Source organism: Falco rusticolus, chromosome 10 (assembly GCF_015220075.1).
Source record: "Falco rusticolus isolate bFalRus1 chromosome 10, bFalRus1.pri, whole genome shotgun sequence".
Classification (NCBI taxonomy): Eukaryota; Metazoa; Chordata; class Aves; order Falconiformes; family Falconidae; genus Falco; species Falco rusticolus.
The window spans coordinates 24,270,848-24,286,723 of NC_051196.1; the positions used below are offsets into that span (position 1 = coordinate 24,270,848).

General features: G+C 46.0%; 1 protein-coding gene across 1 annotated transcript in view; it reads right to left on the bottom strand.

The window, feature by feature from the left end:
- Window positions 1–640: 640 nt before the first annotated feature.
- Window positions 641–15,876, bottom strand: part of NTSR1 (neurotensin receptor 1) — a 62,225-nt gene continuing 46,989 nt past the window's right edge. The window contains exons 3-4 of the mRNA XM_037403348.1: window positions 5,188–5,278; window positions 641–2,840 (exon numbers count right to left, since the gene is read on the bottom strand). Coding sequence (XP_037259245.1) covers window positions 2,591–2,840; window positions 5,188–5,278 — 341 coding nt within the window. The 3' untranslated portion in view covers window positions 641–2,590. The remainder of the gene's footprint in view (window positions 2,841–5,187; window positions 5,279–15,876) is intronic.

Genomic DNA, 15,876 nt, shown 5'->3' on the forward strand with positions numbered 1-15,876 from the left:
TATATTAACAATGTTTAACATTTCAAAAGCAACTGAGACATGCAGGATGTTAAATCCTAATGAAAGTCAAAGCAACACACAGTTACAGCTTCTCTGGGAGGTTTCAGAAACCATCTCCCAGCTGTTGACTCTATTTAGAGGTGACGTTAAAAAAATTTGGGTCCTCTCCAGAAACATTGGAAGTGTCTTGCCTCGAAGGCCAATGTTAAGTGTGTGACATTAAGACTCCTCTTCCTCTGTTCATCGTGCCTGGACTTTCCCACAAGGCCATATGTACAGGTCTTCTAGAGCTTCTTCTTCCAACCTGCCCAAGTATTTCTAACACACACAGAGATAACATTTGCTGTTTTATCACATATTTCCTTCTAAAGAGACCAGTCTCCTTTTTTTTCTTTCTTTTTCTGTGTGTGCCATTACCTGGTTTTCTCACCAAAGAGGAGTCAACTGTGCATGAGCAACAAAAGTGCTTTGTCAGGTATAATCTCTGCCCTCTGTTTGGTACAACCAGGGCAAGAAATTACAAGAAGGCATGACAAAACAGAGCTTGCGGTTTGGCTGAATCAGAAGAAACTAAAGCCCTACTGATGTCTATTTTGAGCCCTTTCTTTTTGAGTGGTTCTGTGCCAGGCATTAAAATATTCTCCCATCCCTGGTAGGTGTGGTTGGAAGTCCTGGCTGATGGTAGCCAGGTCTACCATGGTAGCTAGCTCTGTACATCCACCAGGTTATGAACGCCTCAGAAGTAGATAGTCATCACTAACAACTCACAGCAAATGCCCCACGGGTGTTTTCTCTATGTCCGGAGTCCTAATCCACAAGTCCAGGGAGCTGCACTTGATCATCTTTATGAGTCCCTTCCAACTTGAGATATTCTACGGTTCTGTGATACCACATCTGTAGCAGGAGAAGTCACTGGTACCCAGTGGATCAGTAACTGGTCTCCATCATTGTGTGATGGTTCACTGAGGCCAGATCGACATCTCCAGCACTGAGACTTCTGTTATGTACTAAAGGTGCTTGTTCGTTGGAGTGACATGGCATGGACAAAGCCCAGAAAGCAGAATTGAGCCAAGTGACTCTTCTAGTTTGTCATTGTAAAGAGGCAAGCCCTTCTCTCCTAATGAAGTGTGGTGTGGACAGGGACACAAGGTCACCACCAGCAAAATCACAGCAGGGGTTGCCCAGGATGATTGGTTGGTTCCAGGCTCATGCAGGTCACCATCCGGAGGTGTGACATTGGGGAAAGCCCTGTAGCTTGTCCCATAGCCCTGTGATTTCTGGTGTTAAAGGCTCTGGAGCAATTTGCTGTATCACATAGTGGGCTGTTAGAGGTGGAACCATGTGGGAGAAAAGCCCATGCCACCTATCCTGACCAGCTGAGAAATTTCAAAGGGAATTTTCAGGTCCTGTTTCCATTCCTCTGGCTTGTTAAAAGAAAGTTCTTTTAGAGCTAAGACTCCCCAGTTTAGACCTTCTTATGTTCTCCATTTGCACTACCTGAAGATTTATGTGCGCAGACCAGTGTGCCAACAGCTCTGGCAGCAAAAAGAAATAAAAGGTAGAACAAGAGGCCCTGCTGCCTACAACTGATATAACCTATGAAACACCAGCCTTCTGAAAATGGTGAGGAAACAAGTAAAACTGGAATAAGAATGGGAAAAATCTGAAGGTCCCACAGAATGGGGGCAGGTTGCTCTTATCTCAGCAGCCTGGAGCCCTCATGAGCCTGGAGTTTTCTCACCTCTTAATGCAGGCCAGCTAACTGTTCTCCCTAGTAAAAAATGGGATTTGGCTGTATGGCAAAAGTAAGGTTTTCCATTTCTGTTCATTTTCAGCGCTCCATCTGGGCACAGTTTCTGCATCCTTGACTTTGCCAGACACTTTGTTATTTATTGGTGTTGCAGTACCAATACCAGGGGGTTCACTGTGCCAGGCATTATATATGCCCTAAATTGAGAGATGGCCCCCACTCCCCCTGGCCACAGCCACCCCAACCTAGGTAAGGCATCATCTGTTGTTACTTGATTTCAAGGAGCCAGAACAGGTCCCTTGAGCACCTAGGTCATAGTATTATGTCATAATGTAGATATATTTCTAAAATAACCACCTGGCTCCCTGAGTTTTCACTTGTTGTTCATTGAACATCCCATAGATGAGCATGTTCGTTCTCCAAAAACATCCCTTTCTGTTCAAAATGGCTTTCTCCTCATCAGACTCTCTGCTTGGTGCCACCAGGAGACATGATCTCAAACCCTTGGATGTGAACATGGCATCCCTGCATTGAGAAAAGGATGGAATGCAGTAACAATTTGCCTAAGTTTAACATATTTTGGCTTCCCAGTTAACACCGCATCTGGATTTATGCCAGACTGAAGTTACAAAACGTGTAGACATTACTCACAAAGAGGCAAGGCCAATGCTTTAAAATAACTTCAAAGTTATTGGCAGGATGAAGCCTATTTTTCCAACAAAAATGACTTTTCTAAACACATTTGTGTTACGTGAATTTGGAGACCATGCACGAAACTCACAGAGGCCTCTCTCAAGTTTTGACTCCATGATGAAATGCATTTCCCTTCCTCCTTTGGCTTCAGTATGTAGTTTCCCTTGTGACCTGGCTGGAAAATGTGTGGTTGCTGGAGATGCTGTTGGATTTCCTGGTGAAGGCCAGTCGTTTCTTCTTCTTCCTCCACGGCAGGCACACGAGTGTGAGTGTAGAGAGGAAGATCTGTCGGAAGTTCGCAGACACCAGGTTGTAGAGGATGGGGTTGATTGCCGAACTGACGTAGAAGAGGACGTTTGTCAGCATGTAGAAGTAGTGGTAGAAGTTGAAAAGGAAACTGGAAGAACAGATGAAAGATAAAAATCTAAGTAGAGTGTGGAGAACTGAAATAATTCAGTCACAAGAGTGAGAAACACATGAGCTGATTTTTCATCTAACCTTTCTTGGTTGGAGACGGAAGCTTTCCAATGGTGCATGATCCACCAGGAAAACATATGTATTTTCAACTGGTACTGGCCAAACGTAGGTCAAATGCCTCTACAAAGGTCTTACTAGCAGTTAGAAACTTATTTATGCCCTGGGTTTGGATGTGGTATTTACCTTGTGTTCATTTTGTCTTTGAAAATAGATATTCTGGAAACTGAGGAGCCAGATGGAAATTTGTTCCTCTGTCATACATATACATTAGGCTGACTTTTCTGGCTGCAGTTCTGGTCTACAGAGCCTGCAGAAGAGCCAAGATCCTGGAACAGATGCAGCGCTGTCCTCCCCCCACAGCTCATTCAGCAGGTCCCTGGGCTGTAATCTGGGATAGCATCCTCTGTTCTGGGGCAAGTTGATGATAGCACACTTTTGAAACATATCCTGACCACCACAATATAATGTTTTCAACTAGAGTTTGTTGAGAATGCTTAGCTTGGGGTTTTTTGTGTTTTTTTTCTTTTGGAAATATTGTTCCTTGGGACAACCAAGATCAGCAGCTTGGAGCTGGTAAAGCATTTATAAACAACGCGGGTCTCATTTTCAGGAAGATGTTCCCCAGGATCATTTATCTCAGTGAAAATTGCAGACCTTTTTGTTAGTCTGAGCACCGTCTAACAAAAGATGAATAGATGCGTGCTGGAGTACATCACCAGTCCCTCCACACCCCCTCAGCACTGCCAAGTACTGCGTGGCCCATCCAGCTCTTACAAGCAGAGTTTCTCTATGTAGTTGTGAAGAATATATATAGCAAAAATGTCTCTTCCTCAGGGGTGGGCACATACGTTTATAAATGAACATGTCAAGCTGCTGCAAGCTTTTGATCAGCTTCCAGACTGATAGTTCGCCATTCATAATATGCCTGTAAAATGCAATGTTTTCCTAAAATCGCTCATGGCTTTTAAAAGAAGAAGAAGAAGGAAAAAAAAAAAGGGAATGCAACCACACTGCATAAATTCACACTAACTGCAGACAGACTTCTCTACCCCTCTTGTTCAAAGAAAATGCAGTCATTACATAATTGATTGCTGCTTTAAGTGCTTTTCATATAGGAAAGCAAACAAGAAACAACAGTTTGTGCCAGTGCGTGCCTAAAGCTGTTTTCATGATTGAAGATAGGTTTTTGTTTTTACTACGGATGGATGTACAATTCCATTCAGTAGACTGCTATATCATAAATTACTTTTTTTTGTTGTGTTTGGAGTTTATGAAATTTTAATGTCTCATAGTTGCTCTGCTTTTTGGTATTAGATTTTTTTTTTTTTCTGGTCCCAGGGGGAACAGAGGTGTAACACCAATGGGAGGAAAGACACGTTTCACTGAGTGCATCTCATAGCATCTCTCAGGCTACCTGGGAGTGTAAACCCAGACAGCATTAGCGCTTAATTGGATATTTAAAATGAATAATCAGTTCTGTGGGTGCTTTGCTGAGGAACCGGGTCTGACGCAGCAGAAAGGCTGCACGAAGCTGCCTGTATGCCCTTGCACACCTGCGAACAGTGCACACGAGTGCAGCACAGGCATGCAATCATCCTAAATTCTCTGAGAATCTGGGCATTTACTAATCAGTGGCAACTGCTAGTATTTAATTTTGATCCACTCACTACAAACCCCAGTAAATAACCCATTCCAGACTCAGCCGGCAGCACAGTTGTTTCCCCGCCTGTGCAATCTTTCCTGTCACTAAGGAAATGTGGCATTCTGAAGCTAAATTGTGTGTTGACAGGAGCTGCTCCATCTTAGGCCAGTGATCGATATCTCCACCATGGAGACAGCAATCCACTTCGAATATATAACCCCCCTGTCCAAATGTCATTTCATCAAGGACTGTCAGAGGTGAACATCCATCGCCGTTGTTAATGGGGGCGCGTCTGTGGTCGCAGCCATGGAAGAAGGAGGGGCTGAGAATGCATTTCAGCTCAAGCTAATGCTTCATTCACCCACATCTGGGTGACAGATAATTAAACTATGACTCTTAATTTGGCTGGCAAACCTAGTAAGAAATCCAAAAGAAAAAAAACCAATAAACAAACCCCAAACCAACTAGGAGGTTGAGGCATTAAAGCCCTTGCTTTAGAAATGCCTTTGCTCCCAGATCCCCCCCCTCCACCCCAAGCCTACTGGTGCCCCAGGAGCCCCAGTTCTCCCTGACCCCACACCCCATCCTGGCATGGGGGGAGCTTGTCCCCTGTGTTGTGACTCACTCTGTCCAGTGACTGGAGGGGACATAGCAAAACATGAGACGCCGTATGTGATACGGGAGCCAACAGACCACAAAGGCAATCACCACAGCACCTGCAAGGCAGGGAAAAAGCCCATTACTTTTTGTGAGCAGTTCTTCATCGTGGGTGAAAAAGAGACCTGCCTCTGTGCTGTTTATCACTGCAAACAGTTTTCCTAAAGCCCCACTTTGTTCTTCTAGTGCTGTTGTGCAAAGAATTAATAACCCGGAGGGACAGCCAGCCCGTAAATGTCTGCAAAAACAAGCATAACAGAAATAATAGAAAATAGCAGTAAGCACGGGGGCAGTGCCGTTATGAACAAAGGAAGGTACAGATAAACGACTGCTGGTGCCTAGTTCAGACATTGGCTTAAATGAAACTGCATTTGCATCTGTCCTTGTGTTTCATGCCCTTGTGGCACCGGGTATTTTGTAGAAAGTACATGCAGAGACAGTTAGTGTATGTTTTTCATCCAGGTAGACAGGGAGCCAGGGACACTGTAATCCCATTAGTTTGTTACGTGGAGCCACTGGCCGCCGTCCCCACGGTGCTGGGGATCATTAAACAGCATCGGGAGCTCCTTTCTGGTGGCAAGGCTCGTCCTTTTGTTCTACGTTTGTGCAATACCTGAGACAGTGATTACAAGATATTTGGGTCTGGACATTGCCATAATAAAAAAGACTAATTAAAGGGTAAGCGGATAAAGATAATGGTTTTTTTTTTTTTTACTTTCCAGATTCTAGCCAAGGACATCAGAAAAATGGAAAATAAAATGCAACAACTCTGAAGGGTAGAAGTACTGTTGATTAGAGTGCATTTGTCAATCCAGATTAAAATGCAGATGTATCAAGCAAGCAAGGGAAAGATTTGTTTCCTTTTGTAATGTGCATTTCAACCTCTGTATGAAATGACAGGATTCTGGCAGGATCCTAGCAGGAAATAAAGAAATCTCAGTTAAAACATAACACAATAAAAGACAAGAAGAAAATCAAGGCTAAATAAAATAATTATGTTAATTTTTTATCCCAAATTTGCTCTACAGAGAATAAGGACCACATCACTCTTGTCCTTTATGTGACCTGTATGTAAAGTGCTAGGAAGCAGCAAAGCTCTCTTACAGAGCTGTGCACCACCAGTGCAATGCAGATTTGGCACGTGGAGGCAAAGACTGCTGTTCCTTCTGCTTTGGGATTGAAAATATTTATGTGGATATGTCCCAAACCCAGACGCTGTCCCCACAAGGACTTTACCACAGCTCATACAGGAGATATGCAGATGTGTTTCCCTTGAAAAATGCTGTCCAGGAGGAGCAAGTCTGGCTGTGGTTGCATCTCCCCATCACCATTACTCAGCCAAGAGGCACAGGGAAGGCTTCAGTAGCAGAATGGGGAGGGAAGCATCTGTGCCCTATTTTTGTGGGTGTCATCACTAGCAGAGTCACTGCCTAATTTGTACAGAAATTAAATAATTCCTGGTGTCCAGCTCCATACTCACAGCCTTACTTCAACTCCATGTACTATCTCTCTTATTAAACACATGCTTTTAGCATCAGCCTGCTAAATCCCAGAATCCTAGCCTAGAATCACAGAATCCTTTAGGTGGGAAAAGACCTTTAAGATCACCGAGCCCAGCCATTTACCCAACGCTGCCAAGCCCACCACTAATCCACGTCCCTGAGCGCCACATCTACGTGTCCTTTAACCCCCCCAGGGCTGGTGACTCCACCACGTCCCTGGGCAGCCTGTCCCAGTGCTGGGCCACCCTCTGGGGAAGGAATTTTCCCTAATATCCAACCTAAACCTCCCCTGGCGCAACTGGAGGCCGTTTGCTCTCGTCCTGCCGCTTGTTACCTGGGGGAGAGACCGACCCCCCCTGCCCACCCCCTGCTGTCAGGCAGCTGGAGAGAGCCCTCAGCCCCGCTCAGCCTCCTGCTGCCCAGGCTGAGCCCCCCAGTGCCCCCAGCCGCTCCCCACCAGCCTTGTGCCCCAGCCCCTTCCCCAGCCCCGTTCCCGGCCCTGGACACGCTCCAGCCCCTCAGGGTCTGTCCTGCAGGAGGGGCCCGAGCTGGGCACAGGGTTCGAGTGGCCTCAGCAGGGCCGAGCCCAGGGGGACGGTCGCCGCCCTGGCCCTGCTGGCCGCACCGTCTGGGACACGAGCCGGGCTGCTGCTGGCCGCCTTGGCCACCTGGGCACACTGGGGGCTCATGTTCTGCTGGCTCATGTTCTGCTGGCTGTTGGCCATGTACATACGAGAGCATCTTCCAGGAATACTGGAAAAGCCATTTATTCAGTAAAGTTTTAGGCATGTGAAGGGACACATTTTGGAAAGAAGGCTGGAGGGTCTGGTTTTATTCTCTTGTCTAAGTGAATTCATTATTTCAATCTGAATATTTTTGGCTGCTATATGGTCATTGTGATCACAGATGTAATTCATCTCTAGATGGCCTGCAGCTCTTCAAACGCCATCAGGTGAATGAACCTGACCTGCATCTGCTCCTGCTCTGAGGAGCTTTGGTGGGACTTTGATGCGGACAGCTCCTAGATGACATGTGGCACAAAAGTGGGGACATCCACTGGGAAGCTCAGAGGGAGTGCTGGCTGCCTGCTTTGCTCTTTCACATTTCTGAGCACCTGCATTTGGCCACCTTCAGAAATTAATTTCTCTGTCGGATGGACCTTTGGTTTGCCCTGGATGGAGCAATCCACCTGTGACTGCCCAGGAGAAGCAGTGTAGTCCAGCCTCTCCCCTTCTATCCATCAGCCTCAGGCCAGCGGGAACAAGCCAACATCACAGCTCCAGTCCTTCTGCTTTCCCAGTGCCTGGGCAGGATTACCTGGATTTTCAGGCTGTGAAAGCAGCTTCCCAAATGGCTCCCAACACAAATTTGTTCACGCACATCATAATTTTTGCAGAAACCTCCATGTGCCAGCACTTCCCAGCTGCTTACCCCTGCACGCTGCTCTTTAAGAACAGCAGGACCTGGACTGTTTCTACAGCCAATTTTGAGTCTCACGCATCTGCCTGTTACCAACATGTTAAACGAAAGTGGTTTTCTCCTCATGAAGGATCTCTGTTTCTGTTGCTCAGACAATGCTGTGCCAAATAATATGAAGGCAGGGATCTATAGCAGCAAAAATACACATTGAGAAAAATATCTGCTTAACCTCAGCAAACAAATAGTCAATTAAGTAATCTGTGGTAATTCTGTAATATCACATGCAATCACTCTGCAATTAAAACTCTATTAAACACATAGCTAAGTGCATTGGAGACACTTATGGTCTGATTTGGAAATCCCAGCTGGGTAGCATGCTGTGCGGTTCTGTGCCACCAGCCTCTGCCACGCAGATTAGGAGATGGTGACCTGTATTTATCACCCTTAATCCATAGGTTTCAATTTTATCATACAAGGGATCAAGCAGATTTAGGGAGGCAATCCTGCCCTGTTGGGTCCCCTCCCCAGGGATGAATATGAAGCATGGGAATGCGTTAACTTTTGTCTAATGCAAAATGGAAGTATCCTTCTCTCCCAGATACCTGGTCCCTTTTGCTGCTGCCTTGTGCCTCCCTGAGCACATGCTTATCAAAACAAAAGCTGGGCAAAGTGGCTGCCAAAATGTTTTTTTCTTATTGTTATCAGCTCCTAGGACATGTTCTCCATCATCAAAGGTTTGACACACGGGTTTCTTTGGAGTAGTAAGATGGAACAGGTCAGCCAGCTGGAGCTGAGCAGTGGAAGGATGTGACCCAGCGTGTGTGGTGGGGTGACTGTCCAGGATGGTGCTTGTGAGGCTGGAGATTTCTGGCCTCTATTTTTTGAACCAAAAATAAACAAGACCCATCCCTCATTTCTAATTCATTCAATGAAATTTTAATAGAAGCAAGGCTGCTTCGTGAACTTCTGATATTTCCCATATCACTTGAGGTGCCAACCTGTGGATCAGCCCACGGCTGGGGAGTGGAAAGGGGACTGGAGCGAGCTGGCCCTGGGGTGCCAAGGGTGCTGGGGAATGATCCTTCCCCCAAGCTGCATCTTTATGTCCCTTCTAAATCAAACCACCAATTTAAATGAGTATTAAAACCTGAATTATTGCATCCTGTGGCTTTCTATTTTGTCTCACAAGGGCTCCATTCTCTGCCTATTTGAACCTCATCCCAGGGAAGGAGGAGCGCGGAGGATGAGCCCTTGTTTGTTTATCACGCAGGAAATCCTGCGGAGGGAAACATAAATTTTGAGTGACATCTTTTTCATTGTGCAAAAGAAGATTTAAACAGTGCCAGTCTTGATTTTCAGACTAAACTGGATGTGGAAGCAATCCTGGAAGTTAAATTATATTAGGTCACACTGAGTATTTTATTTTACCTTGTGTGTATCCTGTGGCTGAGTCTGGGAGACAGCCTTTGCCCAGGGCCAACGTCTTGAAAAACTCACGTTGAGTTAGATGGGTGTGGAGCAATGTATCACACGTAAAAAGACCACGGTGAGTGTGCGGTGACTGGTTTGGCTGAGCACAGGAGCCATGCTCAGGAGGGATTTTCAGCCCTTCTTCCCTCTTCTGGGACCACCTGAGGCTCGGTGTGACTCAGAGCACTGGCACAGTGATGGGAAACACGCCACTGCTGCCGACTCACATGGGACCCCAGGGATCTGCTGCAGCACAAAGCACTTGGCTGGTGTTTTCCTCCTTGCTTTAGCTCCTCCATCCCCTCCAGGGTCATGCTGAGTCACAGCCCTGTGGCTCTGGGGTGGCCCTCGGTGAGGGTATCCCCCTGTCTCCTTCTCCTTTCCTTCCAGGAGATGGAGAAGAGAAACGCTGCTCCCTCTTTAAACCACCTCTGCTGTTGCTAAGGCCTCCAGACAAGCTCAGATCCATCCTTCCTTGATAGTTTTGTTCAGATTATTTTGGCCAATTTATTTCTTTTTCTCTGCATTTCAAGGGGAGCTGAAACACATATGGCTGGGGAACAGCGTGTTGTAATTTCTGAGCAAAGGCAGGAGCTGTTCGGGTACGTACTGAGCCAACCAAACAACACCCCCAAGCCTCATTTCAGCTCATTGGTGGCCGTGTGCCTCCAACGCTGCCCAAGGAACGCACGCTCCAGCTGTACTAATAATGTATCTGACAGTGATGTGGGGCTCATGTCAGGGATTCATATTAATGGGGATGGCTGGAGAAGCAGTCCTTATGTATTCAGAGCTCCTAGGTTTTATACACTTCTTTAGTTGATGCCATTACAAGAGAATCTCTCACGAAGGGGAGCAAGTGTCACCGTGCCGTTTGATATGAGAGATGGTAAAAGCTGGGCCAAGCGTAGATGTAGCTGGCACTGCCTAGTTAAACCTCCAGGCACTGTTTATATTAACATGATTCACTACCTGACAGGTCATAGGCAATATTTATACCAGCGGGCCCCAAACTAGGGATTGCGGGAGCTGCAAGGGTGGGTATGAGCCTAGTAAAGTTAAAACTGCTTATGCTGGTATTTGGGTCACAAGGCTGCAGAAGAAAGGATTGCCATAAAAGTCAGTAACAGCCAAGGGAGATTGTGGGCCACCAGTATGCACCAGTAGTACTCTGGAGAGCAAAGAAGAAACTGGGAATAACAATGGGTCTGGGGAGCACTCAGCTGCTTTAGACACCACTGAAAACACACAGCATTTGCTGGATACAATCCCCCTGTGCTCTTGCACATATTACTGAGCAGTGTAAACATTAGATTTGACTCCTTAATTTCCATTCCCAGCAGCCAGAGATCTGCTTTTTATCTTTCTGTATAATTTTCCTTCTTTTTTCCCTACTGCAAGGAGGATGGTCTCTTTTTTGGATTAAGGGGTAGAAGATGCTGTTGTGCTTGAAAGGAGCCATGTTCCCCTAAATACTTCTTTGTTAGCAGCAGCAAGACAGCAGAGAGAATAGAAAAGCCTTTTGGCATGCAAAACCAACATATTTTACTCAGGCTGTATTCTCCAGTCCTGATTTTCAATGGCTTCAGCTAGCAGATTTGAAAATAGATGTGAATTCCTGCCCCTGCTCATGTTGGTGATTAAATTGTCCACTGACACCAGTTTCATCTATATGGAGCAAGGCAGAAAACCAAGGTTAAATCTAATCCGAGAACAGGCTCCAACAAGCAGCACGTCACTGCTGACCCAGTGAAAACTGGCGTGTCTTCCCCAGTTTCCTTCTAAGGTAATTTTTTTTTTTTTTGGAATTAAAGAAGTAGTTGCTTGACTCCATTTAAACTTCATTTCTGCCATTCCGCCCAGGGATGTCTGGGTATTTGGAGGAGAAGGAAGAAGAAGAAAGAAAGAAAACTGCCCTTTTGAAGGATAGATAAGGGCTCCTGTCTTTTCTTCACCAGGTTCAAGGCTCTTTCTGTTTGGCAAGGTCAGGTATAACCCAAACTGGCATCCTCTGCAGCCCCTTTCCTCTTTCCCCTCCACTTTTGAGTTTCACTTGCTCTTTGTTCCTCCCAGAACAGCTTTTCCTCACGAGGGGACCCTGGGGCTGTATTTACTGCATACTTCTGCCGTGACGAAGGCTCTGGCCAGACTTTATGTTTAAAACCTGATCAGTTAGCTTTTTAAACACTCATATTGACAGGGTTTAACACCTGGAAAATCTGCTTGCTGGTCATGAGCAGCCCTAGAGTTGTCTTCGGAGATGCAGCCACAAGAGCCTGAATCTCAGTAGGAACGTCTCGCCAGCCTGAGCTGCAGTGCCAGCAAAGGAACACGTCTTGGGAGAGGAGAAAAAAGAGCCTCCCTGTCCCCAGAGGTGCAGCCGTTGTCCCTCTGCTCCTCGGATGGTGTTTACAGAGGGCTTCGACACCGCTCGCTTCATGTCACTTGGCCTGCTGTAAAGTAAACCTCCATGTACAAACATCTCTGGGAAATGTATACAACTGTTATATAGCTAATTTATCCTTCTGAATTGCAGTGTGACACTTCAGCTGTTAAACTCGGCTTCCACTCACGCTTAATGTCATAGGGGTTTTGGTGAAGTCCACTTGGAGTCACTCAGATTTTTTATTAGGGATACAATCTGCCATAAATTTAGTTCCTTTCTTGCAAAAGAAACGATACATGGACAAATCTGTTTTCCTTAAAACAGAGGAATTATGAAATACAACTGTTTAAGGAGCAGACTTTCAAGCTGGTGCTCTTCTGTGTATTGCAGCTGCAAAGTATTAGCTATTTGTTATTCCTGTTTGCGGGACAGTTACACTAAATCTCACAGCAATATTCTCCTCCTGAAAAGGAAAGCTCAGATGTGGAACACTGGTGAGGAGAAACGAATGAACTCATCAAAAGATTTGTTCAGAAGGGGAATTATTAATACACAAATCAATGAAATACACGCCGCATGGATACTTCATGAATAGTTGGCCTTTGTCTTGTATCACTTGAAGAAATGCAGAGACCCCAAAATCATAATCTACAAATTCTTAGATGTTCACTAAAAAATATGGTTTGACTTCATCTCCTAAAAAGCATCATAGCGAGGCATCACCCAGCCAGCTGTGGGAGACCGAAGGATATTCTTTTAATTGGTTAAACCTCTCTAAGTGCTTTATAATTGCTTTCACTAAGCAGCTTCTGTAATGGAGCAAATGCTACCTGGAACTGATTACATTTTAATAGGCTTAGGCAACGTCCACCCAGGGACGTGCAAAGCCTCCTCTTGATGTCCATCAATTTGCCTCACCATTGCTACCAGAGCTCAGCTGTGCCATTCAGTAACTCCTTCCTTCCACCCACGGTGGAGCCGATCTGACAGGCAGCCGGGAGCTGTTGGGGGCTGCTGGGGGGAGAACGGGCTGCAGGCTGGTGTACTGATGGGGACAATTAGTCCATGTCACAAAAACGTCCCCTTTCGAGAAGAAATTTTGGCCAAACAGTGCTTTCAGCCTGAGCCAAGGTCAAATACACCTCGATTTTTGAGCAGCTCTTTGGGAATGTGAGACTGAGATGGGGAGGATTTATACAGCCGCTCCATGCCTGGATGCTGTGCGCAGTGGTCTGTGCAGTGTCTGGCAGGTCTGACCTGCTGAAAACTGCTTATTCTGAAGGGTGCGTGTGTGCACGTGTGTGTCTCAGACTTCCTTAGGATGCCATCAAATGTTTGGTGTATCAGGCAATGCGACTGGAGAATATTCACCCTTCCGTGAAGCATCACATGGCACCCAAGACTCAGCTTCCCAGCACAACACAGCCAAGGAGTAACAACAAAAACTGGAAGTGGTTCGTAATTGGAGAAATGGAAGGAATACTGGATGGATGAAAGAGGGTACGAAACCTCTTGGCAGGAGGTATTTTTAGCAGCAGCACTGGTGCAGACATTTTCCTCACAAAAGAGCTGGGAAGCTGCCAGCGGCTCGAGCTCTCTCAGTTTGGATCCTCACACCTGGTGAACGCTGACAGCAGAAAGGGAATTACAATCAGCAATTACATGCTTAATGAATTAACAAGGTGTCTCCCAGGCAGCAGGGCTGACACGTTCCTTGATCCTCATCTCCCTAATTATTCTGTACATGACCAAAGTCAGAGAGAGCCAGGAAAACACGTATATGATACTAAAGAGGAGGTAAATGATCTTGTGGATGTTTTGAATGAAGCTGTTAGCCTGACCACTTTTAGCTCCTATTTCAGTGTAAACAAATCTGTAATCTCAGCAGATCTGGAGGAAGGAAGGAAGGTATCTGCTGCTCCGATCTCATCCAACAGCTCTGCACACCGTGAACTGCAAAAATGTTTTTTCTGAGCACTAGTTTTACAAATTCTGAAACATTTCACCCTTAAAAAAAAATCAAGCTCTCTGCACTTCTGCACGGGCTGAAGTTCATTTTTGGAAATGGAAAATACTTTGACCCCCATGAAGCTCGGATTTTGTGCCAACAGTTTTATTAGCGTGGACAAGCATCATTTTTCTTTCCCCATCCTCCTCCATAAACTAGTCTAGACTGTGCACATGGTTTTGGCCGCCATGGATTCCAGGATAAATCATGTGCATCCTTGTGTATTTTTACTACTTTCCAGACAGCTCAGAGGCCTGGGTTATTAAAAAAAAAAAGTTGTGAGGAACAGGTGACAAAAGTAAATGCGAGTCAAGCACCTCCAGTAATCAAGTGCATCTGAAAAAAATGAAAAGAAGCAGGATTTCACACACTTGCCAGAAAAAAAAAGCCTTTCTGTATGATGTGGTGAATCACAGCCAATACTGATGGTGGATTTCTTATTTGCTGGGTCTTCCCCAGTCCAGAAAAGGAGCAAGCGGCCGCTCTCTCATTGCCTTCCCAGCAGGGAAGGGAGCTCAGTCCTGCTGCTGGGGTGGCACCGGAGAGGTGCGCTAATAACGGGCTGCAGGCTGGTGTATTGATGGGGACGGCTAGTCCATGTCACAAAACCGTCCCCTTTTGAGAAGATATTTCGGCCAAGCAGTGCTTTCAGCCTGAGCTGTAATATCTGTGCATCGCTGCCTGTGGGGCGCCACGTCTGATCCCCTCCTGCACCACTGCAGGCTCCAGACTGAAGCCCTCACTTTTGCTAACTTTTTCTCAGCTTTTGCAGTACATAACAAAAGCAAAAATTTGCTGGAGAAGAAGAAGAAAATTAAGCTTATTGTTCAGAGGAAGAGGGGCTGCTTCTCAGTGCCTGGGAAGAAAGATGGACCTGTGGGTGAGGGGTGCTCTCCCACTGCCACCAAGCAGTGCCCGTGGAATGGCAGGTGGAAATTTAGGTCTCTTATTATTCAAGGAGGGTTCCTTCTTCTTGATGTTAAAAGAGAATCTAATACTAAAAGGAGAGAGAGAGGTGTGAGATGTTGTAGCACAAGTGAGAAAAGGTGCTTCTCACTTCATGGCAGAAGGCAGAAGCGTTAAGAAACAGAAGGACAGCAAGGAACCGAGTGACTGGCACAGGTCCTCGCAGGCTCGGCGCGGGAGCAACGCTCGCTCACCCCCCTGTGGGTGATGGCTATTCGGGGTGCAGGCACAGCACACAGACACGGCCCAACAAGATCTTACAGGGAATTTCATGTCTTCTGGGTTTTTCTCTCCTTTCCCTCAGTAGGCATTTCCCAGCGTGGTGTTCCAAGCTGGGGTACACGTGGCAGCTTGGCTATGGCGTGGGCATAACGTGCTGCCGGGATGTATCCCGCGTGGAAAACAGCTGGAAAAATCTCACGGAGGTTCTTGGTGCCTTCTCTAGGGATTTCTGTTCCTATTGAAAATGTGGCCTTGGCCAAAGCCCTTCAGCCATCAGCTAAGCTTTGCCATGAAAAGCACCGGTCAGAAAGCTTTCTGCTAACAAATTCTCACCATCTAATGTGCACAAGGACCCTCACAGTTTAAAATCAGCACCAGCAGCCTTTGTTAGATTATTCTGGGTACTATTTTTGAAGACCTTTTGCTTTATCATCTGTCAGTTTAAGCTACCAGATTCTTTGGTCTTTTCCTCAGCTTATTTAATTAAGCCATCCAGTATTTTGCAGTACAGCTCAATGCCTGGGTGCAGGATCTTTTATTCAACCTTTGTCTGAACTAAAGCTTTGCAGAAAAAGAAAAGGAATAAAACAATATATGCAAGGCTTAACTTGCTGTTGACTAAATCATTAAAATGCTGGGCTAGTTTTGCTTTTTCAGTGAGTCTCTGTGTGTGAGCAGGTCTGT